The sequence below is a fragment of the Canis lupus genome, chromosome 7 (assembly GCF_011100685.1).
Source record: "Canis lupus familiaris isolate Mischka breed German Shepherd chromosome 7, alternate assembly UU_Cfam_GSD_1.0, whole genome shotgun sequence".
Taxonomy (NCBI): Eukaryota; Metazoa; Chordata; class Mammalia; order Carnivora; family Canidae; genus Canis; species Canis lupus.
Genome location: NC_049228.1, coordinates 71,918,987 through 71,943,988, shown reverse-complemented (window position 1 = coordinate 71,943,988; position 25,002 = coordinate 71,918,987). Strand labels below are relative to the sequence as shown.

Here is a 25,002-nt window from a genome sequence, read left to right as displayed (position 1 = left end):
AGGTGTTTTTTGGGTGTAAGAGAAGATTATTAAGATCTGTTGTTTGAGTCCCTTATGAGCTGAGTCCCTTGAACTGCCAGGGGGAAACAGGAGGAAGCCAGGAAGCAGCTGTGAATTTTCACTGGTAAAGGAAGGAAACCTAAGGCTCCCAGCCCCCCACCCCCACCCCATGGCTTGTCCATTTGGGGACAGGTTCCACCTCATGGTCAAAGCCTCCACCTTAGTTGTCACTGTTCATTCAAAAGGATCTCACAGGGTTCTGAGAAACCAGAGGAAGGGTACCACCTGCCCATGGAAGAAAGGATAGATCCAGGTGTTCTTGAGGCAGAGCAGGGGCCCTTTGTAGAGATAGGGAAGGAGAAAGAATATCCGCTTCCATTATTAGATCATCCTTCCCAGAGATTAAAATATAGATCCAGCTGATGAAGCAGATTCATTTTTCTGAAATTAAATGTCTAAGTTATGTAATTATTATGACGTTACTTTAATGTCATTTTATGGCCATCTGTGGCGAAATCTAATAGGAATAAAACCTGTGATCCTTACAAATAAATTTTGACTTCTAGTTAAATGTTAATTTTGAACCATCTTTGTGGTCAATGTAAGTCGTCTATTGGATGGGTGCCCTAGGATTGTGTTTTGATTGCATACCTGTTTCCCTTTTTTTAAACTGTGGTCTTGTGCAGCCTTTCATGGTAGCATCCTAGTTTTTGTGCCCAGGGAAGGTAATTACACCAAGTGATGGGACCTTGCCATTTTCTGTTTGCAGAACAATCAACCATGACGACCGAATCTGGCTCAGACTCGGAATCCAAGCCGGAGCAGGAGGCCGAGCCCCAGGAGGCAGCCGGGGCGCAGGGTCCTGTGGAGGCACCACAGGGGCCAGGGCCCGAGCCTAGTGGGGAGGAGCAGCACCAGGTCCTGGAACAGTTCGAGGCTGCGGCACACAGCACCCCAGTGAGGAAAGAGGTGAGCCCTGGGACCCTGGCCACCACCACCACTCCCTACTCCCTGCACCTGCTAGCATCACCCAGAAAACCAATGAAGGAATGTTTACTGATCTTTTCCAGGGTCTGAGTCAGCCTTGGTCTCTCAGCGCTAGAGGGAACTATGAGGGTTCATGAGTTTCCCCTTTCTGGTCCCAGGCAGATGGAAATTTATGCAATTTTAAGACTTTCAATGAATGACATTCCACAACCTTGCTTAGTAACTCCTTCATTTGATTAAAGCACTTAAACCCACACTGAAATCTGGACTGTGGGTTATTGGTTTTATCTGGGTTTACAGGAGGGCTAGACACCACATCACTGACTTTAATTAGGCTCCTGATTGTTATTCAGGCCTCCGGGTTAGAGCTATTTTCATTCTTCCCCGAGTCACTCTGATCCTCCTGTTGCCAGCTACTTTTACTGAATGTTCAGGTGATCTCTTTCCCTCTCTTATTTGTGTGTATGTTCAACTCTAGACATATTTAAGTTGTCACAAGTAATGTAATGTGACAGTTTAAATATTTTTTTTAAAACTCTTCATACAAACTATAAAGCATGGTTTATACTTGGGCTTTAAATGAATCCATCTTTAAATTAGTTTTAAATTAGTTTTAAAACTTCAAACCTGAAATCACGATGTGTTGGGGTACTAGCTCACATGGTAAGCAAATCTGGGAGTCCTTGCAAACCATTGACCTTTACTTGGTTAAAGATATATGTGTCAAGCTAGAATTTTAGAAGAGGTTGAGAGACGAGACAGGAAATCAGCATGTTAGGGAAATTCTTTGGAAGGCACAACACATTATTAAAACATTAAACTATATTTACAACCTGATTATTTCTTTTCCCATGGTATTTATATTCTGCTTTTAAGCAGTATTAAAAATAACATTTATTTTTATGCTCTGTAAATAGATGCTGTGTCTGATCTAAAATGTTTCGTGATGGGGAGCTGGGGGTTATCCTTCCAACTTGTTAAATAAAATCTAAGGAGCCGTTCTTGTCATCATGGTTTTCCTTGATGGTTTCTTTTTTTGGAGATCTGAGGATGGTGGTGTTTTGATTGTTTTTAAACCTGCAGAAATTTAAAATTAGTAGACTGGATTTTTTTTTTCCAGTTATTTCCTCTTAACTGAAATGAAATAAATGTGCAAGTGGGAGATAACTGTACAGAAGAAAGAGTTTCTGTGCTGAGACATGATACATGTACTTTATCATCTGGAAGTCAGATATCTGAAACAAAATGAGAGAAAGGATACTAAAGCCCTTTGAGAGAAAGGTAACTGGCTGCGGAGTCAGGAGAACTAGTTAATCCCACCTCTTCCCTAGTTGTTTTAGGGATCTCTGAGAACTTGTTCAGCCTCTGAGCCTCAACTTCCTCGTTTACAAGATGAAAAGATCAGAAAAGGTTGTTTTACCAGGTCCTTCTGCTCTTGGCTTCGTTGATTCATACTAGGGGCCCAGTTATGTTGGAGATGAAATCAAGTACATTTTGGTTGCCAGTGATGATTAAAATACGGCCTTGGCCGGATTTGAATTCCAGGTTACTAGTTTTCTCACCTGGAGGAAATTTGTGGAGATTGTGCCCTGTGCCCCTTTCTCTCTCCTGTGTGTAAATGAGGCTAAGGAGACCTAGATACCTACCTCCTAGATATATCATGAGGATTAAGTGAAATAGAGGGTTTGCCTAAAGGGATAATACTGATATTTTTAAATTGTAATAAATTATATGTGAGTACAGTAGACATTTCATTTGAGGTCCTTGGTCTGCTCTTTTGAACTTGTTGAAAAAATGGACATGAGAGGCTCAATGATGGGTTTGTGCTTTAAGTATTTTGGAAACAACACCTCCCTTTGGACACTGGTGGTTTCAGGGGTGTCTGGAGTTGACCTGTAAGTAGCCCAGAAAGCTTATTCTCATACAGATCATTTTTATTAGAGGAAAAATGAAATTTTATCTTCCCTAATACAGAGAAAATGTTGCTTCCAGGTAGTGAGATTTAAATAAAAACATAGCTTCTGTTGACTTTTCCTGTGATGAGATGAAAATGTGAATTAAAAGTGCAAAAGTCTTGGGGTACCTGGGTGGCACACTCAGTTAAGCATCCAACTCTTGGTTTTGGCTCAGGTCATAATCATAAGGTCCTAAGATTGAGCCCCATAGGCTCAGGGCTTGAGATTCTCTCTCTCCTTCCTCTGTCCTTCCCCCTTCTCATGCTCGCTCTCACACACACTCTCTCTCTCTCTCTAAATAAAATGTTTAAAAAGTGCTAAAATGTTATTTAAGTTATAAAGCACTTAGCAAATATATGATATAAAATTCCAAGGTTACCAGGGCACCCGGGTGGCTCAAGTCAGTTAAGCATCCCACAACAGATTTCAGCCCAGACCATGATCTCAGGATCACGAGATGGAGGCCCACATCTGGTTCTGTGTTCAACGGGGAGCCTACTTGAGATTCTTTCTCTCTACCTCTGCCCCTTTCCCCATGCTTGCTTGCTCGCTCGCTCGCTCTCAGTAAAATAAAGAAATCTTAAAAAAAAAAAAAAAAAAAAAAAACCTCTAAGGTTACCAAACTTCTTTGGCTAACTTAAGGCCAAAATTAATGCTTGACTTTTTTTGGCAGTCCATCTTTATATGTTTGACTTTTTGCAGTACTATTTTAATACTTTGATATGAAAGACTAACAGTCAAAAAAAAAAAAAAAAAAAGTTGATTCAAGTTGCCAGAACAGGTTTTCTTTTATTTACTTGTTTTAGCTACCTCTAGCCTTCTCAACTATTCTGGCCTTTGAAGTTGATTTTTCCATTTTTTTCTTGGTCTCTTCACTCCGCAATTTGGACTTTTTATTCTGAAGAACTTCTCACAACTTTGCGCTGAATTCCTGTGCAACGTAGTGGAAGAAAGGACTGTATAATCTGGGTGGAAAACCAGATAGAAAATGACATTACAAAAACAGAAATCCATACCTAAAATCCAAAATAAATCATACCAGAAGATAACTTGTGATTAGAGTATGGTAAATTGTAGCCATTAATAAGAAAGAAAAGTTGAAATGATAAACTGCAATCAACTTTTATTGTCAAGTTCATGTGCTTTTGGGATGATAGTATGTTCATGAGAGAAGCAATTTCATGCTCACTCAAGGAGCCTAGACTGAATTTCTGCAACATGTATTTCTTCGGTCTGTCAGTGTGCATTTGTGGAGTAGTGGAAATGATAGTCTCGCCCATGAGTTGAATTCACACTAACACTTTTGGTGATCATTTAATAGAAAAGGGCATTGTATGGGACAGATGCTAGCTACACTTGTGTGGCGAGTACAGCAATAAAGCATAGAGTTGTGTATCACACTTTGTCCATGTGAAACTGTTGTAACATTGAATCAACTGTATTTCAATAAAATAAATGTCTATAAACACACATATATAAAGATGGAGGATGTAAAGAGAATAATTGCACAGAGAGATTTTCAAGGGTATTTATTGATTCAAGGGAGAATCTAACTGTTCCATAGGACATCCTCTGCAGTTTTGAGCCTAGCCTGGACTACACTGTTGTGCTTTGAAAGCAGATTAAAGCTTTTGGACAGATTTGATCTGCTCTTACACTGGCTCATTACAGTGTGGGGGGAGAACAGACCAAAGGGGATTACTTTGTGATGAATTTCAGTGCTGCTGGCTTTATTGAATTGATTTAGAGCTGAATTAAATATTTTAACAGTTGTAAAATTACTGTGAAGATTAATACTTGAAGCTCTCTAGGCCTTAAAGTTTATAAGATACTTTATATGTATATGGCGCATTGTAGGTCATGGAGTATGGAAGGAGCCGATGAATGAAGAAAATAGAGTACAGTAGATAAAATCTAAATGGCTTAAAGACCTGTACCATCAATGCCTTTTTAAGAAATCAGGAGTCCATTTGTATCCTCCTTTGCTTAGCGAAGTCTTGATGGCATTTGCTGACTCTGTGCTTCTAAATTAAATCCTGAGTCAAACTGAAATGAAGCCCTGTTAGTACATTTAAGTGGCAAAAGTTATTTAAGTGAAACCATTAGCATTGTAAATATCCATATATGTATACATGTCCATTCACGATCTCTTGATCCAGACATCTCTCCTGCTCTGGGAAATAGGAAAACCTATGTCTAAAGGGCTCCACTCTTGCCTGAGCAATGCAATATTTATTTCCTGTCTTGCAGTGAAAACTGTTCATTGTCTGCTCTTCACAGGTCACTGACAAGGAACGGGAGTTCGCTGCTGGGGCTGCAAAACAGCTCGAATATCAGCAATTGGAAGACGATAAACTTTCTCAGAAATCATCTAGCAGCAAACTATCTCGATCTCCATTAAAGATTGTCAAAAAGCCTAAAAGCATGCAGTGCAAAGTGATACTTCTGGATGGATCAGAATATACCTGTGATGTGGAGGTAAGTGCATATTTTAAAACTTTTTTTTTTTTTTTTGTCCCAGATACAGAGAATTGGAGAATGTTGGTTTAAAACATACAAGACACTTTCTTGTTTTCAGAACTCTGGAAAGTTATTCAGACCCAGCTTCTAAATACAAAATTCTTTTCCAAAGTCTCTAGCAGGATCAAATTACTAAAAATACTTAAAATGTCTCCAAAATGTTATAATCAAGAGAAAAATGTGACCTTCATTAAAAACAAAATCTCCAAAACACTTTCCATGGTAGGAAAAAAAAATGGCAGCCTTAAAAATCAAGTTTTCTTTAATATCTTATGAGCTATCATTTAGATGAATTTGCTTTTTCTATTTGATTAGTTTTTCTATTTGAATAATTTTACTTTTTCTATTTTCAATTATTTGATATTTTTTGTATTTGAGTAATTGCAACTTTTAATTGGTATAAACTTGATAAAGTTGTTAATTTCAGTACATGGTATTGACTAGGATAATTTGAACTGTGAATGTGCTCCTCTCAGAGTAATTTTTTAAATGTACATCGTGGTGGGCATTGCAGCTTGAGTATAAAGGGGTATACTATTCTTTGTTCTTTCTGTAAAGAAAACTAAAATCCCTCTCAGAGAAGGAGCAGTTGAATGACTTTTGTCAGAGAGGCTAAGGCAAGGCTAAGTTCTCAGATGAGAACAACACAGCCTGTCCATAGCAGTGGAGATGAGTGGATTTTCATGTGTTCACAGAGCACATGCACAAAGCGTGAACTGAAACCATAGGAGCACGTCTGCGTGTGCATTGGCCACAGCACCTTTTCCCTGCAGCTAGGAGGGAGCAGCTTGCTCTTTCAGCAAGGTGATTCGGTTTCACATTGAACATTTTCACTCCAAGATATTGTTCCTCCTGCCTCAGCCCCCTGCCTTTGGTCATACAGGGACGGCACACATCCCTGTCCACCATCCCCTCTCACTACATGTTTACACAGTGCACCTCTTCTGCTCTGTGTGCTGCATGTCTCTCCTGGGCACTACCAGCAGTGTATGTCTATGCGTTTCTAGTCCTCCGAAGACACTGCCAGCACCGAGCCCACCTGATACCCACATTCCTCATTCACTCATCTCTGCTTTCTCTGTCTGTAACCCCACCTCATTCCTATTATATTCTGCATAATGCAGTCCTGCACTCAATCCTTTTCTTGGATCATAAGATTTTCAAGTCCGTTTCATGTTGATAATGTCATTTATGGTGGGGATGTGGTTGGTTTACTCATTTTAGATTTGCAGGAACATAGAGGAAAAAAGTTTTTTGAAAATAAATTCTTAGATCAAAAGTTACTTTATCACACATTAATTGATAGAATTTTGATCACCCTGTAACCTGACAAATCCTGATGGGCTGCTACAGGGAGTGCGGTGCATGTTCCAAGGGTCCTACCTAAGGCACAGATTCATCTTTTACATTTTTCTGGCTTTGATTTTTGACTAATTTCTTAGCTTAACGTGTCTAATTACTGGTTTAGAGATTTATTCTAGAAACTGGGAGATCCAATAGTATATTCCTACCTGAGTTTTACGCTGAAGCTTAAAAGACTTGTAACCATGAAGAGTGTGAATCCAACTTTCTGGAAAAAATTGATCTAAGTGAAGCTTTTTTCTTAATTTTGAGGAATCTCTTTCTGTTGATTGTCTCATTAATGGAATAAATAGGGTTACCTGGCAGTTGTCTAGTTATGCTACCAGAGCTTTCCAAAGAAAAATCTAGAAGAAAGTTTATAGTGTTTTTTTTTGGGGGGGGGGGGGGATAAATGCCTCAAGGCTCTAAGTTTGCTTAATTTATATACCGTCCTTCAAATGTGTCATAGACATAATCTATGTTTTTGAATTCAGAATTTTTATATTGTAATTAACTTTGGTTACGATTCAGCGTTACTTTTAAGGTCATTGTGAACATTTTGAGTGACAAGGCAAAATTAGTTATTTTCTTACAATAATTTTTTTATAAAGTTGACAGATTTTTTTTTTAAGATTTTATTTATTCGTGAGAGACATAGAGAGGCAGAGACTTAGGCAGAGGGAGAAGCAGGTTCCCCACAGGAAACCTGATGCGGGGCTCCATCCCAGCACCCTGGGATCATGACCTGAGCCAAAGGCAGACGCTTAACCGCTGAGCCTCCCAGGCATCCCTAAAGTTGACAGATTCTTAAGAATTACAAATAATTTTTTTTTTCTGGGACACAAAATCTTTGGATAGGATCTTCTCAGTTTTACAGCAGCCATTAGTAGTGGGAGAAAATGTGGTCACCACTGACTGATACACTGTTGAGAAAACAGAGAAATGAGGGCATGGTAAAGTGAAATGGATTTATTTGTAGCTGACTGATTGAATAAAAGAAATGGATTGTGAATCACTGGCAAGGTTCTCAAGGCAGCAACAAGATTGAGCTGAAAACACATATTCAGAGTGACTCTTACCTTGAGATACAAGCTGTGGAACAAGCTTGGCTGGCGAGGCGCATGGAGTTTAGTAAACAGTGGTTGAAAAACACTGCCCTAGGGAAGGTGTCCTTCAGTGTTGTTCTCCTCTACACTGAGTTTTTAGCAGTGTCTTGGATGAAGGCACACACACACCAAACACCTAAACAATTTTTTTAAGTGCTACAGTCCATGTGTCAGAATCTAGGTTTCTCATGAAGTGGACAGTGTGTGACACTGAACTAAAGTAGCAAGATAATGTTTAGCAGGAACGAAGTCCAACCTTCACTCTGTTTTTAAGGATCAGATGCAGATTAGAAATGTATTGGGGGAAGGGTGGTCAGGCTTAAAAACAGTTTGGGTGAAACTAACCTTTGGGTTTAAGTTGATTACAAACTCCGCGTTAACCAGCAGTGTCAGAAACAGCACGCGGTCACAGTTGCTTCCGCGGAAGTGCAGCGTGTGGTTTACTGAACATGGCCAGCAGCCCTGAGCCAGAGAGATTCCATCTGCGACATCTTCTTCATTAGTTCATGCAGGATAACACCCTTCGGAGCCACCAAACCCGGGTATGAAAACAGATTTATCCACTTAAACCTGGGTGATTTCAAGCAACTTTAGCTTTCTGAACCTCAGTTTCCTTACCAGAAAAATGAGGGTGAAAATACTTGCCCCAAAAAGCCATTACTGAGAATACTAAAGGAGATATTTAATTTGAATACTTTCTGCAACATAGCATATTCTTGATAAATGATGGCTATTTAAAAATGAGAATAACAGTGAATTCTGACTTGAGTGTTTTCACCAGAGAGTTATAGTATGGTGAGTGGTCTGGAAACCTCTTATGAAGAATGATTACAGAAATAGAATGTGTTGAATGAAGAAAACATTTCTATGTGTCCCATCTAGATTTTGAGGAGAAAGGATAGCTACTTTCAGTTACTTGGAAAAGTTGGCATTGAATGTCTGTCATTAACATATGTATTTTTTTTAAGGTATCGAAAGTAAAACTAAAGTAGAAGTTATAGAAAGTCCAATTTTTAAGTAAATAGAAAACAAATGCTTTGAAGTATTGCTGTCAACCTTGTGATATGCATTCTGCAGTAGGATTCCAGCAGAAACTAGGTGCATTTATGGAAACCATCAGCCCCTCAGATGCAGTCTCAGACTAGACGACTTCCAGTGCCCCTTCCTACTCTAAAACGGATGGAGAGAAGAGACACACAGAAATCTGGATTAAAAAAGCAGAATTGCCTACCTAATTCCTATCCCCAACACATTACAGTTGTAGGTAAATTAAAAACAAAATGCAGGTGACAGTAACAAACGTAATTTTTTTTTTTTTGGCATTTAATTTTCTTTAAAAGCATCAAAAAGAACTTTAATGAGATTTCTATGCCCAAGTGTTTTTCCCCCCATGGCTGGCTGGCTGGCTTATTTATTTACTTAAATTTATTTATTATTTATTTGTTTGTCTGTTTATTTATTTATTTATGATTTTATTTATTTACTCACAAACACACAGAGAGAGGCAGAGACATAGGCAGAGGGAGAAGCGGGCTCCCTGCAGGGAGTGACTGTGTGACTCGATCCCAGGACCTCAGGATCATGACCTGAGCCAAAGGCAGATGCTCAACCACTGAGCCACCCAGGTGCCCCTATTTATTTACTTGAGAGAGAGCACAAGTTGGGGGTGGGGGGGAAGGAAGGGGAGAGGGAGAAGTAGACTCCCTGCAGAGCATGGAACCTGATGCAGGACTCTGTCCCAGGACCCTGGGATCCTGACATGAGCCGAAGGCAGATGCTTAACCTACTGAGCCACCCAAGCACCACTCCCTTCCGCCCATGGCTTATTTAATGCCTTCATTACTTCACCATCAAATTCAACATGGCTTACCTCTGCCATGACTTCATCCTGAGAATTTCTAGTCACACATAAAGGACCCTCCCTGTCAACACAGACACATGCACGCAGGCACACATGTATGCACACACATACACATTCCCACCTTGCACTAGCACAGCTCAGGTCTCTTTTCTTTTCTTTTTTTTTTTTTTTTAAAGATTTTATTTATTTATTCATGAGAGATGAGAGAGAGAGAGAAAGGCAGAGAGAGGCAGAGGGAGAAGCAGGCTCCATACAGAGAGCCTGACGCGGGTCTCCATCCCGGTTCCCCAGGATCATGCCCTGGGCTGAAGGTGGCACTAAACCACTGAGCCACCCAGGCTGCCCCCCAGGTCTTTTTCTTTTGAAACCACATGGTAGCATTTCCTCTTGCTCCACAGTGCTGGGGTGAGACAGAGCCAGTGACGTAAAAAAGCAAGATATGAGGCTTGGTTGTTCTCTGAGCACAATGACTGAACACTTAAGTCTTCAATTCCTGCCTCCTCATGTTCAGATGGAAGCCTTTTCCAATTGTGTTGGTTTTTTCATACTTCTCTCAAGCAGGAGGCTTAGATCATTGTAGCATTCACTGGCTCTCCACCTGAAAAATTACTTCCTCAGTAATTTTTTAAAACTCTTCAATCTTGATTATCTAAAATATAACAAAATTATTACTAGTAAAATATAAGAAAAGATCTTATGGTAGAAGGCCATCTTTTAAACATCTTGATATATACATTTGGCAAATGTTTACACGCTACCCTATTTTCATGTATGCCAGCAGAATTACTAATACTGCCATTCCCTTCTTATTTTATTGGACCATTAGAACACCTGCAACTTCCTATAGCCAGTTTACTATCATTGTTGTTGTGTATTTCTCGGACATAAATTTTGAAAATGAAAATAAAGAAAACTGTCCCAGTCCCATGCAATGAAGGAAATAATCCTCACCATATTTTGTTCCCATTGCTTCTGTGTTCTGTGGACTCATCTGAGTCTGACTGGTTAGCACACAATGTGTTTCCTAATGACCATCCAATTAGAAATGTTTTCTCTTGTTGGGGCACCATTCTAATATAGTCTGGTTTGGTTTTAGGAAAATAAGACATGATCTGAAATTTGAGCCTGTATTTCATAATACAAGTTTGCTGCTGCATCTGTAAAATGTTTAAGCCATTTTATGACGTAGTTTAGTTGGTTCTCCCCAAGAAACCCAGTTGGAGGAGCAGTCTGGTGGATCACTGGAACAGCCATAGAGGGTTTACCTTGCAGGTGTGACTTACAAGGACCCTGCTGTGTTTTTCTATGCATTTGAAACGTCACCATCCTCCACTTAGCCCCTAAATACTGCTGACCCAGCGGTGAGAGAGACTTAGTGCTCCTGGACCCAGTTAAACCCACGCAGGACTCGTACCTCCAGAGAAGATGGCAGTGAATTGGCCACCCTGGCAAGAGATTTCTTTCCAGATTGGGGCAAATCAAATGGAGCCACTTAGGTGCAACAGCAAAACCATTAAAGCCTGTCCCCCTGGTTTGGCCATATCCAGAGGTCCACTGGTTGAATGGGCTCCATGACTGAGTATCATTCAGGTCATTCCAGGGTGGTTCAGATTCCCAAACAAGCACAGAAATGGGGCAAGTTAGCTCCAACAAGCTTTTTTGATATGCTTCTAGAGATGCTTTTAAGGAGGCAGAGAAGGTGAGAAAATTGATGGCACCATGTCCTAAATGTGCTTTTTGCTACCCTCTAACTATTGGTCAGGAAGGGACTGTTTAAAAAATTTCCAGTTTTTGTGTCTTGCCCATGATTTGATTAATTGTCCAATTCATTTTTTTTATTTTGTATTTCTACTTATATGGGATTTGGTTGGGAAAACAAATTCATGGTCTGAATTTTCCAATTTGTATAGGCTATTTTAAAATACCTGACAGGTGGGATCCCTGGGTGGCACAGCAGTTTGGCGCCTGCCTTTGGCCCAGGTCGCGATCCTGGAGACCCGGGATCGAATCCCACATCGGGCTCCGGGTGCATGGAGCCTGCTTCTCCCTCTGCCTGTGTCTCTGCCTCTCTCTCTCTCTCTCTCTGTGACTATCATAAATAAATTAAAAAAAAATTTAAAAAAAATACCTGACAGGTGCTTTGGAAGTCCTAGACCAGACAGCAAGTAGAATTGCCATAGTCCAAAAAAAGTTGATTAAAGCACCTCTTGGTTTTCACAGATTGTAAGAAATCATAATTATAAGAAGTAGAAAATTAAGATTTTTTTTCCAAACTGGTACAAACATCATTCACTCAATGCTATATAAGTCACAGAGTTTTTGAGTGTATGTAACTATGTCAATTCCACTTTAACCTCTCAGTGGGTTTCTGCTCAACTGAATGCCTTACCATACATACCATCTGTCATGTGCTGTAGCTGAGGGCCCGGGCCAGCAGCAGCAGCTTTCCTGCTTGAAAATCGATGCCCCTGGGGACTCCTGAGGATGGAAGGACTGTAATTAACTCTGTTTCCTTGTGTGATGACTCTTTGGTGCAGCTATAGGAACACTTACATACAAGGACTGTTAACACACACCTTCTTACTTCCCTACAAAGCCAGTACCAAGTATTTCCACAGTGTTCAGACTTGCCCTCATTAAAGGCAGGGCTAAGGAAAAGGAACACTTTTTACTAAAGTTGTTAAATCTTTTCTCCTGGTTTTCATTTTTAAAAAGTCATGAACTCTCATAGTGCATCATGAGTGTAGACATGGTCTGTTGAACACACTAAAAACGCTGTATCAAGGATAAAAATCACTGAGGAATTCTTTTTGCTTTTACTGCCAATTGTCACGTGAAGTCAAGGCCCAAGGGGAGATTTATTTTGCGCGTGTCAGTAGTCTGCTGTTGTGATGCTGAAATGCTGGGTTTGCATTTCAAGGTCACTATTCCTTCACTCTTTACATTTCCCCTGTGCTTTCCGACCACCTTGTGGTGCTGATTTGGTGAAATGAACTTGCCTGCTCTGCGTGCAGGCAGGTGGGAGTCAAGAGCAAACCTGCTCTGGAGAGTGGTCTTGTATATCATCTGCTGCTGACCACACAGAGGTTGACTTTCACGAGGATGTTCATTACCTGTTTGTTTAATGAAGGGAACGATCTTTCAGGTTGAAAAATAATCCTGGTTTTCTACCTCTCACTGTCCTGGGATTAAGATTTCAGGATGTATTTCATGTTTTTGTATCCAGTTTACTTGTTTAAATGTCACCTCCTTCAGAATCTTCCCCAGTTTTATCTCTGAGAGTTGTCACGTGTGCCCTTGGACAGAGGCTTTTAAAAGCCCTTTAAAAGCTCTGTTTGTGGCCTTATTGCCACAAATAAGAGAGATGGCAGATCGGCCACTGAGCTCAGTGTAAGGTTTGTTCTCCTGGCTACTTCTCCAGAAATAATCCCACTTAGCATACTGGTTTAGGGTTAACTTGAGGTTTAGGAGAAGACCATGTAAAAGAAAGAATACTTGTTACTCTAAGCACCATTCTTGGATGTGACAGACTGACAGGCATGCCACCTAGCACCCATCCTGCTTCCACATGCTGAGTGTCAGCTTACACCCCCTATAACTCAGTCTAGCCCCAAAAGCCAGGGAATTGCCTCCCTGCATTAGACAAGACATTCCTCATTGCCCTCAGGAGGAGTCTCCCAACATGGCAGACGATCGGTCCCTTGTGTGGTGATTACAGCCTCCCATCCACACAGATTGAGCTGGCCCCATGGCGCTAATTCAGGACCACCTGCTACCAGCCAGCTGCTCCAAGCTCCTTCCTAGCAGTGGACCTATATTACAGCTTCAAAATATCACTTAGTCACCTCATTAAAATCCATGTATTTTCCAGAATACATTGATCAGTTTGTACAGAGCAGGCACTAAGGCATTTTTTTTTAACAAGAAAGTGTATCATTTGCGTTTTATTATTTGCCTTAATGCAATTTTTTTTTCTGTTTGTAACAATTTCAATCCATAGAACTAACATCACCCATGTGTAAAATCCCTCATGGAGTTTTATTAATTTTGCAGAGGCTTTCATATAAAGTATTTCCCGAGGGCCTGTTATGTCCCAGGCACTGGAAATCAAGTGAGCCAGACTTCAGGCTTCCTCAGAGGTAATTGTCTTACTCATAGAGTCACACAGTCTTAAATCTGAAAGGGATACTGGGAATGACTTTGTCTTCTCCCTCATTTCATTGATGGGGAAACAGGCCCAGAGCAGTTAATGGTGTATCTGTGGACACACAGCCTGGCACAGGTAGAGAAGGGCTAGGTCCCAGACCTCTTGTCCTCTGGGCCAGTGGTCTCTTTACTACAGCTTCAGAAACATTGCAAGTCTATATCTATAGCTGCAGAAGGAACAAACCAAAACATAGTATTTACCTCTAGCTTGGGCTTGTGAAATGGTGGGATGAAAAGAGAAAAAGAAGGAGAAAGATCTGCTTTTCAAATTCTTGAATAATAGATTATTGAATATCTCTTATTTGTAATTCTCCAAGCTTTTGACATCAAAGTCGATTGGTTTTTCTAAATCTTGCAGTTTATGTAGTTTTTAGGCAAGTAAGGAAGCAAGACTACCAAAGTGTCTCCTCTGTTGACTTTCTTGTCTCCTTTCCTTCTCTTTTTCCTTCCCTCTCTCTGCTGTGGCTGGAAGGCTTTGACACCTCCTTCCAGCACATCCTCAATGACACTCTCATAGGTGTCTCCTTTTAATAAACAGGCAGCTCAACTCTAAGCCTGGAATGGATTGATTAGGCCTCCCTGGGTGCTACGACTGTGGGCAGATCCTGTCCGAGAGAGACAGGTCAAGTCAATAGAAAGAATGTCATTCTCTCAAAACTTCTTAAACCTAATTTCTAAAAGTGATTGCGGAGCCTTTGCTTCTGGTCATACTATCATGAGATAAGATAAAGATACTATGTGAAGAGTAGGCCTTAGAAGCAACATTGTTTCATTTTAAAGAAGAGAAAAAGAGCTGGAGACCTAATACAAAGGCTCTTCAAATGGGTATATGGAACAAAGTTCACGTTGGGCTCGCTCTTTACCTTAATATAGAATAATTTTAGGCAATTCTATGGTTTCCATGGTCCAGCTCAAAGTGAAAAGGCCAGAGGAAACTGAAGACCCTGACCATCCCTTCTGGAGAGAAGTACGTTTCATTTTACTATGATTTTTCTTTCAATTTTCCTGATCAATTGCCAGTTCGTTTTATAATTATAGCATTTCCCCCATGAAAGACAGGTTATAATTTTCAAGATTATAGCTCATCTCCCCTTAGTTAGCATTTAAATTGATGCCTTTCTTTTCATGGAAATAGTCTTGGCCCTAAAGGAAGTTGAGGAGGGAGACTGTTATCAGCCATAAGGTTAGAAAATCTTTTCATAGATGAGGAATAACCTGGGATCTTTCCTCCACCGCACGGTAGTCTCTTGAATTTGATCTCACTTTTTTGGATAACCTTCAATTTCAGAGGCAGGTGTCTTTTGACCTTGTCTTCAAGGTCAGAGGCCTAAGAGCAGCACCTGTGACCTCCTTTTGAATCCAGAATTGAAGTCCAGTAGAATCCCAGGTTCTTAGTGTAGGAGGAGAACATGAACTCTGGTTCCATCCCCACAAAATGTGTGTGCACGTGTGTGTACCCATGCACGTTTCCAACAAAATATAGAAGTAGGTTCAGGGATGTCTGGAGTGCAGTATGATAATGAAGGGACAGGGTAAAATATTTACAAAGAACTAGGTTTCACATGACTACTGGCATATACACATTGACTGATCCCGTCAAAGCACATGGTCCGGCAGTACTTGGTTCAGGGTTTGGCTGGTACCTATGTGTTATGGTCCAATTTCTGATCAGCATGTAAAGGGAGGTCATTGTGGTGCCATGTTACTCTGAAGAATATTTTTAACTCAAGAGGAGATAATTCGTTGTATTTATGAATAAGTACCTTTTTGTGGTTTTACCCTTGCTATGATCTTGTTACTTTTTATAGCAGAGGGAGAAGGGAAAAATCTCATAGTATTTCAGCTCACTCACGTTTGCTGTTTGGGTATGGCAATTAAATAATTTAACAGGAGATGGGAAAAATAGGAGAGAAAGCTCTCCTAAGATGTTTCATAGTGATACTGCATTACATGCCTTATTATTTTTTTGTTAGTAACATACGCTGTGGCTAATATTTATTACAGCCACAATTAATAAATTACAGCAGCCAGTTTTGACACTTATTTCAAGGCTAATAGCACATTTAGCTTTGAATGTAAGCCCCATTTGGAGCTATCAGTAACATGAAAAACAAATTGTTCGTCATTTTCACCAAGGTTTTATATTTTTCTCACATTTACGCATTCTCTCAAGTTTTCTGTATTAGACAAATATATGCAGGGTATCCAGTACAAGTTACACCAACAAATAGAGGGCCAGTTAAAAATTCTTACGTGAATTGAAAAATTAGATTTGGCTTTGACAAATTTTAACTTGCTTCAATAGCCGGGCACTTTTGCTGAGAAACTTGCCCTGTCGGTTTTTATGCTGTGCTACTTAAAACTTTAGGGTTCATTAAAGATAGAATAGTAGAAATGTTGAACTGTAATTTAACTTTGAATCCATTCACTGAGTAGTGGAAGCAGCAGATCAATTTAAAGGATCGCTTTCATGCAGCTTTTTAAAGTGTGTTTATGAAATGCATAATGTGGAGATGCCCTACATATTGAACATATGAATATCTATGGAAGTATCATGCCTCAAATCAGACTGCAGGATTATGGTACAGTAGAATTAGCTTTTGCAATTGACTATATAAAGAATTGAATTTGGAGCCTAAGGGTATTAAACGGTGGGAAGCACCATATCATAGTAGCATTAGGCTCTGACATCTTGGCTTTGCCATTTGTTTGTAAGTTACTCATCCCCTGAAGTCCTTAGTTTTCTCATCTGCAAACCAGAACTCACAGGGTGGTTGGGAGTGGTATCGAGACAATATTAACTGCTTGTAAGTTTCAGGGACCCTGTTGGGCCTACAGTGGCTGGCAGATTCGCAGCTTCCCTAACTTTATGGAATTTCCATTCCCTAAACCATAAGTATATCCTCCTAGGCCTTGTCTATAGCATACATAAAAATACTCTGTAGAGCAGTGGTTTCTTAATATAAAAATAGTATCCTATCCTCCATACTATTTAGGGACTTGCTTTTGGCCTTCGGTAGGTGAATGGATAAACAAACTGTGTTGTAGTCCAGACAATGGAAATAAGCTATCAAGCCATGAAAAGACATGGAGGAACCTTAAATGCATTTTGCTAAGTGAAAGGAGCCAGTCGGAAGAGCTGCATACACTATGATTCTGATTATATGAGATTCTAGAAAAGGCAAAATTGTGAGAGAGTTGAAAGATGACTTGTCAGAGAATAAGGGGGAGGGGGAGGGGCACATAGAGGGATGAATTGGCAGAGGGGGTTTAAGGCATTGAAAGTCCTCCTCATGATACTAAAATGATGATACACGTCAGTCTACATTTGTCTAAACCCAAAGGAGGTACAACATGAAGAGTGAACTCCAGTGGAAGCTGTGGACTGGGTGATGATAATAACTCAGTGGAGGCTCGTCAATTGTAACCAGCCAGCCAATATTGTTAGTGGAGGAGGCTGTGCCTGTGTGGGGCAGGGAGTATGCAGGGAATCATTGTACTTTCCCTTCAGTTTTGCTGTGAGCCTAAAACTGCTCTAAGAAAAAAGTTCAATTTTAAATAACAACAAGAACAACTAAACCAGTTACCTAGAAACTCATTAGGATTGAAAAACGACCTGGAAAACAAAATTTGCTTTTTTTCCCACTGCCCGGCTTGAACCTGCTGAGAATAGAAGACACAGCTAAGGTGCTATTTACTGTGGTGTCAGAAATCAGTAGGTGTTTAACAAGCCTGAAGATGTTCTGAAAATAATTATACACACTCCATTTCTGGCTTTCAGTGCTAGTCTCTTATCCTGGAACTGACTCACATTTTATGGCGAGCAAGGAGGTAGTATTCCTTGGCTTCAGTAGTGAACTCCCTCAAATTATACAGGAAGGCCTGGCAACATCATCACCCTGTCCCTCTTCATCTCTGGTCCCTTTGGAAGTTGGTGCAGAATATTCTTTCTACTTCTACTAAGCCTTGACTCACTGTATTTTCTGATATCTTACCTAGTGACTCTGAGTGATGTATTTCAAGAGCATTCTTTATTGTTCAGTTTTATTTTAAGTGTCTTTTCAAAATTCAGGTCATCCTTTCTATGCCCTTCTGTAGCATGTATAGGATGTGGGAGTGGGTTTTTTTTTTCTTTATTTGTTTGCCTCTTATCATATTAGGAATTTTCTGGTATGCTGGGTTTTAATTAAATAGCTGGGGACACATAGAAGTAGCCAGAAAGGAGGAAAGAGATGGGAGCCTACCCAACTCAACTTCCTTTTCATTTTGGGACAGATCCTTTACTGCTGTAGGGAACTTCTCTCTTGCTTGAAGAAATTGGGAGTGGCTGTTTGAGGCCTATTTCCTGGACTCTTCTTTCTCTCTTAGGAACTGGGTTTTGCACTGAGGGGGGCACTTGACAGGATGAGCACTGGGTGTTATTCTGTATGTTGGTAAATTGAACACCAATAAAAAATAAATTTATTATTAAAAAAAAAGGAACTGGGTTTTGAGGCAGGGCTAATGATAAAAAGCAAAACTGCAGATCTTCAGCTAGTTGTAAATACCTCCTTAGGAGTAAAGTTTTCTCAACCCTGGTTCATATTATTAAAAATGATAAGCATGGCCATTACTATTTGGCAGGTAGATACTAATTATTAGAGAATGTTGGCAGACTGTCCCTGTGGTAGTATGTAAGGCAACCTAAAAACCAGTGGCATTCGTGTATTTTATTTTATTTATTTTGGAATTTCCAGAATAATTCTAATTATGCTCAGGGTACTTACGTAATTCTGTTTAGAGCTTGAGCAGGTAAGGAAATGTGAAGAGCCAGCATCGAATATATTTGAAACATCAGGGGCACATGGGACAGATGATGCTGGAAAGGAAGGCCAGCGACCCATCAGGGAGGATGTGTTTGATGTGCTACCAAGGTTGGGTGTTGTTTAGATATTTTGATTTTCTATTGCTGAGTAACAGATTACCATAAACTTAGCAACTTAAAACACCACCTATCTATCATCTCACATTTTTCGGCTGGTCCTCTGCCCTTGGTTTCATAAAGCAGAAATCAGATTATTCACTGGTTACATCTTCCTCTGGAGGCTGAATGGAGGAAGCCCCACCTTTGTGCTCTTTAAGCTCATGGCAGGATTCATTTTCTCTTGGTTGTAGGCCTGAGGTCTCCACTGTCTTACTGGCTGTCAGGTGGGGACCACTCTTGGCTCCAGAGTCTGTCTTGGGTCCTTGCTATGAGGTCTCCTCTGTCTCAGCAACAGAGAACCTCCTTCATTTTGAATCTCTGAACCTTCAGATCTGTCTGCCTCTCTTTGTTTGTTACCAGCCTGAGAAAACTCCGCCTTGAAGCGCTTATACAATGAGATCAAGCCCACCCGAATCCTGTCCCTTCTTAAGGTCAGCTGTGTCGTATAGCATAACCTAATCATGGGAGTCAGATCCACTCTGTTCACAGTTCCAGGGTTTGTGCCAGGTGTATACACCAGAGAGACAGGGAATCTTGGGGCCATCTTAGAATTCTGCCTCTGACAAGAGGTGATGGGGTTTCCGGGGCTTTACAGTGGGGACCCATTTGGCCATTTGTGTTTTTTAAAACATATTTCTATGAAATAGTAATCGAAAAGGAACAGACTTGAAATGGGGACATTAGTCAGCTCTTCTAACATACCAGGCAAGAGATGCTAAGGACCAGAATCAAGGCCGTGGCAGTGCGATAGAGCGCAGAGAATGCATTATAAAGAACTATCCTGAAAATGAGCAGTTGATTAACTGGATGTAGGTTGGGGATATAGGTAGTGATAAGAGACAGCAAGTTATAATGACTTCTGAATTTCTGCATTGAGTGACTGCATAGACAGATGTAGAACATAAGGAGAAAAGTTTTAGGGGAAGATAATGAATTTAATTCAGAAATATTGAATTTAAAGTGCCTGGAATATGAAAGTAGCAATCTACTATTACAATTGGATATATCGTTCAGCATGTGGAAGAGCAGGCAGACTGGTAGGCTTTGAGATAACCATTATCTTTCATACTAATTCAGATATGGGAATAAATGAGATCGTGTGGATAGTCCATGAATAAATAAGAAGAGCATCCATAGCCAAGCCCTGGGGAATACAGGGGAACGTTTAAAGCTGGGAGTGGGAGAGCTTTGTCAAATCTCCTTACACCCAGTGCTGACCCGTGTGCCATACCCTTCACCGATGCACTGGGTGTGCCTGAGCCTGTGGGGGCATTAAGTGTTGATTATAGTTGGCCGAGTAGCCCTCAAATAGTCCAAAGAGAAAGTCTGTGTAGGAAAGCATATCCTTTCTAAATGCCATTCAGGCATTGGTTGCACTATTGAATGTAGAAAACAGGAAGCTGGAGATTGTCTAAGGTACCATCCATTGAGGAAAAAAGTAAGCATTGTCATTCCTTTGTGATGGATTCTTGTGTCTCTGTTCAGTTTGTTGTTGATTTTCCTTTTATTTCTTTAATTTGGCCTTTGCTGTCTTTTATACTTTGGACTCTCCTCCATTACACAAAATGGTAAGAATCATATGCATTTCTTATAAGGAATGACTGATCCCAGATTTCTTTTAACAACTTAACAACTACTAGGAGTAGTTTTACATTGGTATACTGTATAGTTACGATTTTTTAAGGTATCATGACTATACTATGAACTATGAAGCAGTGGTGCTGTTCAGAAAGCGCTCTTAAAACTTTTTATCTCAAATTAGAAAAAATAAACCCCTTATTCATAGCCTCCTGGAGTTGTCCAGTTGAGGACTACGGTGATGCCCTGCTCCTCACTCAGATATTACTCTCTACCCCGCACCAACCCCCATCTTTCCTCCCTCCTGGTCCAGGATAGAAAGGCATCTAGTGCCGAACTCAGGGTTTGCTTCCCTCTCTCTACAGCAGAGAAGCAAAGGATTCTTTTCCTCTCCAACCTCTGGGTTGTGTTGACCAGCAAATGCACTTTAAGGTTTTTATTTGTTCTTCTGGACAGGGTCATGAATTCCAAGTTGTGAGAGCTTTTTGTTGGAACACATAACATTCCCATCAATAAAGTTAAATTCCTATAGCTTGTTGGTATGATTTCCCTTATGCGATGACTATTATGTATTATTTTATTTCTAGATAAATGAAATTTAGGTCTCTTTCTCACTTCTCCTGCCAAGGCTGCTCTGTTTTGTTAGTGTTGCCTGGTGACTGTTTCCTGAAATCTTGGTACAGGATATCTCTACGAGTGGCAAATTAAAATGGCCAGATTAGATATTAATTCACGAAATGCTTTGATCAGTGGAGATTTCTTCTTTTCAACAAATAAGATATCCTTGCTGTGTGGGAATATATTTTTTTCAATGTAACAGGCAGCTGTGTTTAACTGGTATGTACATTTATAGTCATTTTCTAATAAGAGTGAAAGAAAATCCTATCTCTAAGTCCTGTTGCCACTTAGGAATGCACCTCATTTTCCCTGCTGCCGCTTATAGAAATGAGTGATGGTGTGCAGATGTACAGCCAGCACAAGAAATTGGTTCTTATTATGGTGTTTGGAAAACTGGGAAGAATAAAGAGACTTGTTATTTCTTATGGAATGCCATGGTGACAGCAAATAAAGTCACTAAAGAGCCACCACATTCTTCAGGGAAATGCCATTAGACTGAGCGTGTCAAGCTTATGAATGGTCTTAAATGATTACCCCAAGCAAAATGCTTCAGTTAATGTGCCTAGTTATTCCTTTAGGGGAAAAAACTGTCCAGAATGTCATGATCTGCAGACCTTCTTTAATAGTACAATGGCAAAGAATTCATTATAAGGGGAAAAAACCCGCCAAAATTGGAAATGTATTTTTTTTTTCAAAAATACATTCTACTTGGGGCTTTTATTATTTGTCCCCTGCCATTTTCTAACAAGTATTCAAGGTGTTTTGTGTAAGTGCACAGAATGTAACAAGAAGAAAATAAATTCAAAGAAAGAAGCACCAAGAGAAAATGGGAGAAGCCAGGAAGGAGGTCAGTCCAGAAACACATGTTCTGAGCTTTCTTACAGGCCCTGGGGAGGAAACCTGGACTCTTGGTGTCTGCACAATAAAAACACTCCAGTTTCAAAGGTCTCCAAAGAAACGTTTTTTTTCTGAGTCCGCTTGTTTGAGAGAAAAGCTCTCCTGCAGTTCTCTGCTAGCTTTTTCCAGGAGAAGATCATGAATAGCCATCAGGAAAGCCTCAATGATTGTTGCTTCTCTCAATCTGACCTTCAATAAGTAATGATTTGTCAGTTTGAGATTATGCTCCTCGCTAATTATCTGAGATTCAGTGCTTTTTATGTTTTCAGTTTATTGCAGAGCTGTATTTTTAATAGCAGAACTAGGGATGATATTGACATCTGCCAGGAGAGGTGAGAGTTTCTAAATATGTTCACAAAGAGAACATCACTCTCCTTTGGCAAGGACATAGGCCATGGAAGTACTGGAAGTTAAGGAAATATTTGAAGTTAATAATGGATCCAGGCCATTGTAGAGACAAAAAGATGCTCCAGGCCCCAACACTATACTTTATAGAGCATGACTTCAGTGATTCCAGCTCAGAAAAACTTTAAAGCTTCGGGAATTTCTTGTGCATTCTTCAAGATAACCCCAAAGCAAACTGTGTGCCCAGATATGTAAATATTAATCATCTCCTTTATTGGGTCATTAACTATAAGCCCATTAAATATTGTGATTCCTACAAAAATACTGATTTCACTTTTAGAAAAGTTTTTAGGTAGCAGGACCAATTGCACACTTGAGTTAACTCTCCAGCCTGCTATTTACGCTTATCTTTCTACTCTCCTGTAGTTAGATGAGGGAGAAGAGATTATCCTTCTGACTTTTCCAGGAATTTAAAATAAAATTTTAAAAAGGGGATCCAGAACACATCCCAGGACGTGGATCCCAGTGCATGTATTGCTGTCCACATTCATTGCCAAGACTGTACCTACTGTGCGTTTGGTGTGATGTTCAGGACTGTTGATGCCTGGAAGGTCAGGCTGATTAAGTACAGTGGAGTCAAGGGAGGTCCCTAGAAACCATGATCCACCTTATGTTTTTCTGTTTCAGAGTGATGGGTAAAGTGTGTATCAAATGAACATAATGGAGTGGAACCACAGCTCCTTGAGGGAAAACCTGAGAAATTTATTAGCAGGTTAACCTGCAGCATTTGAAGGAGATTTTAAAAACTAGTAGGTTTTTCATTTGTGGGAATAAAGTACTGCCTTCATGCAAAAATAGGAGGAAAAAAATCTAACACTCTAGATCTGGCCAGAGCAGATTATACCCACAGGGTAGAAAAATATAAATAATTTGGTCATGAACAAATTTCAAAGATCAGGGCAGTTTTGGAAGAATTTGAAACAAGGAATCAACCTCGGATGCTTTTATTTAGCTTGCTTTTCTTTGCGATTAAGAAAAAATAATTCTATTCTATGCCAGGCGTTGTGATACATGCGGAGAGTCCAGTCCTGAGGTAAAGCTGCTTACCTGAGAGACTAACATTAACACTATACAAATCGTGTAGAAACCAGTGTGAAACTGCCACCCTGACCACTGACCAGTGCAGTGCAGGTGCTGTATAAGCATATCTTCTGGGATTTGAGCTAGTCCTGGAGGTCAGGGATGGAGTCCTGGAGAAGAGAACTAAAAGACAGGTGGGTAGAACATGCCAGGGCCCAAAGATGGTTTGTGCAGACTTCATTTGGGAAAAGAGGCTGAGGGAAGGCCATATGAAGGAGTGTGAAGGTAAAGGGGTGCTTTGTAGGGGGGAAGCTGAAGAGGTAGGGCCTTCTAGGTTGCATTGGGGTCTTACCACCTTCACACTTGAGCTGGCTGTGTCCCAGAGCATCTCTCACTACTGAATCTGATAGACACTGCTCTTGTCACATGAACTCATTCTCCATGAGATTTTTAAATGTAAATACAGAAGTTAAAATAAACGTGATAACGTCTCAGGGGTGACCCCTTGGGATTTGACTTCACATCATGGACCCCAGGCATTTTGCTGCCCATCTTATCCTTGTAAACCAGCTGAGAGTGGGTGGGACAGCTTTCTAGTACCAACAGTAAAGGAAGGGGGAACAGCATCACATGAGCCCCTGAGAACATCTCTAAGTCTCTCAGGCCCAGACTTCCCAGTTCAACCCTAAGTGCAGGGGAGCTCCAGGAAAGATAGTTACTTTCTTGTGAGTGCAAGAAAAAGCAGAAAAATCAGAATGAGTGCATAGGATTTTCCTCTTTGCTTGAATAGAATGTTTTCCATTTTCCTGCCAAATATGTTACAGTTGTTTCTTAGAGCAAAAGCCTGTACCGACTCAAAAAGTAATTTTTCTTTTTTTATTTTTTTTAAAGATTTTATTTATTTATTCATGAGAATACACAGAGAGGAGAGAGAGAAGCAGAGACACAGGCAGAGGGAGAAGCAGGCTCCATGCAGGGAGCCTGATGTGGGACTCGATCTCGGGTCTCCAGGATCACACCCTGGGCTACAGGCAGCGCTAAACTGCTGAGCCACCGGGGCTGCCCGAAAAGTAATTTTTCTTGATTCATTTTGCTGGGTTGTTTCAGTTTTTATGTGATTGTACTTAGTACCACTTTCTAATGCTTTCTTTTTTAAACCACAAAACTTAAATAATGATCTTAGATTCAGTTAACAGCACTAACATTCTTTTGAGGTTAAGTGAGTACCTAGAACTGCTGCAAGGAGAGCAGCCTCCTGCCCTCCTAAGTTTCTCGAACTCTGCATGCGTGTTTCTGCAGACCTGTCTGCAGAGATGGGGCCTGTCTGGTCCCATTTAGAATTAGAACCAGGCCTCTCTTCTTAGCTGGGTTGAGCAGTCTCCTCCCCACCCCCTTTCACAGGAGTGAGGACTGACAGGCAAGGAGGATTAGTGCTGGCTTTTCAGGATTGGGAACTCAGGCAGTATTAAGCCATGATGCCCCAATAGAGTGGTGTCAGAATACAGTAGCAGCCTTTGGCACATAGATCCAGCCGTATCCCTTAGT

General features: G+C 40.4%; 1 protein-coding gene across 35 annotated transcripts in view; it reads left to right on the top strand.

Moving 5' to 3' along the window:
* The window catches only part of EPB41L3 (erythrocyte membrane protein band 4.1 like 3), a 226,292-nt gene that overhangs the window by 138,568 nt on the left and 62,722 nt on the right, over positions 1 to 25,002 (top strand). For 34 of the 35 annotated variants that reach the window (XM_038543764.1, XM_038543754.1, XM_038543762.1 and 31 more), the window contains 2 exons: positions 770 to 969; positions 5,223 to 5,420. In XM_038543764.1, coding sequence (XP_038399692.1) covers positions 770 to 969; positions 5,223 to 5,420 — 398 coding nt within the window. Of the gene's footprint in view, positions 1 to 769; positions 970 to 5,222; positions 5,421 to 25,002 lie in introns of those variants that run through there. The other variant, XM_038543765.1, reaches the window with a different exon arrangement.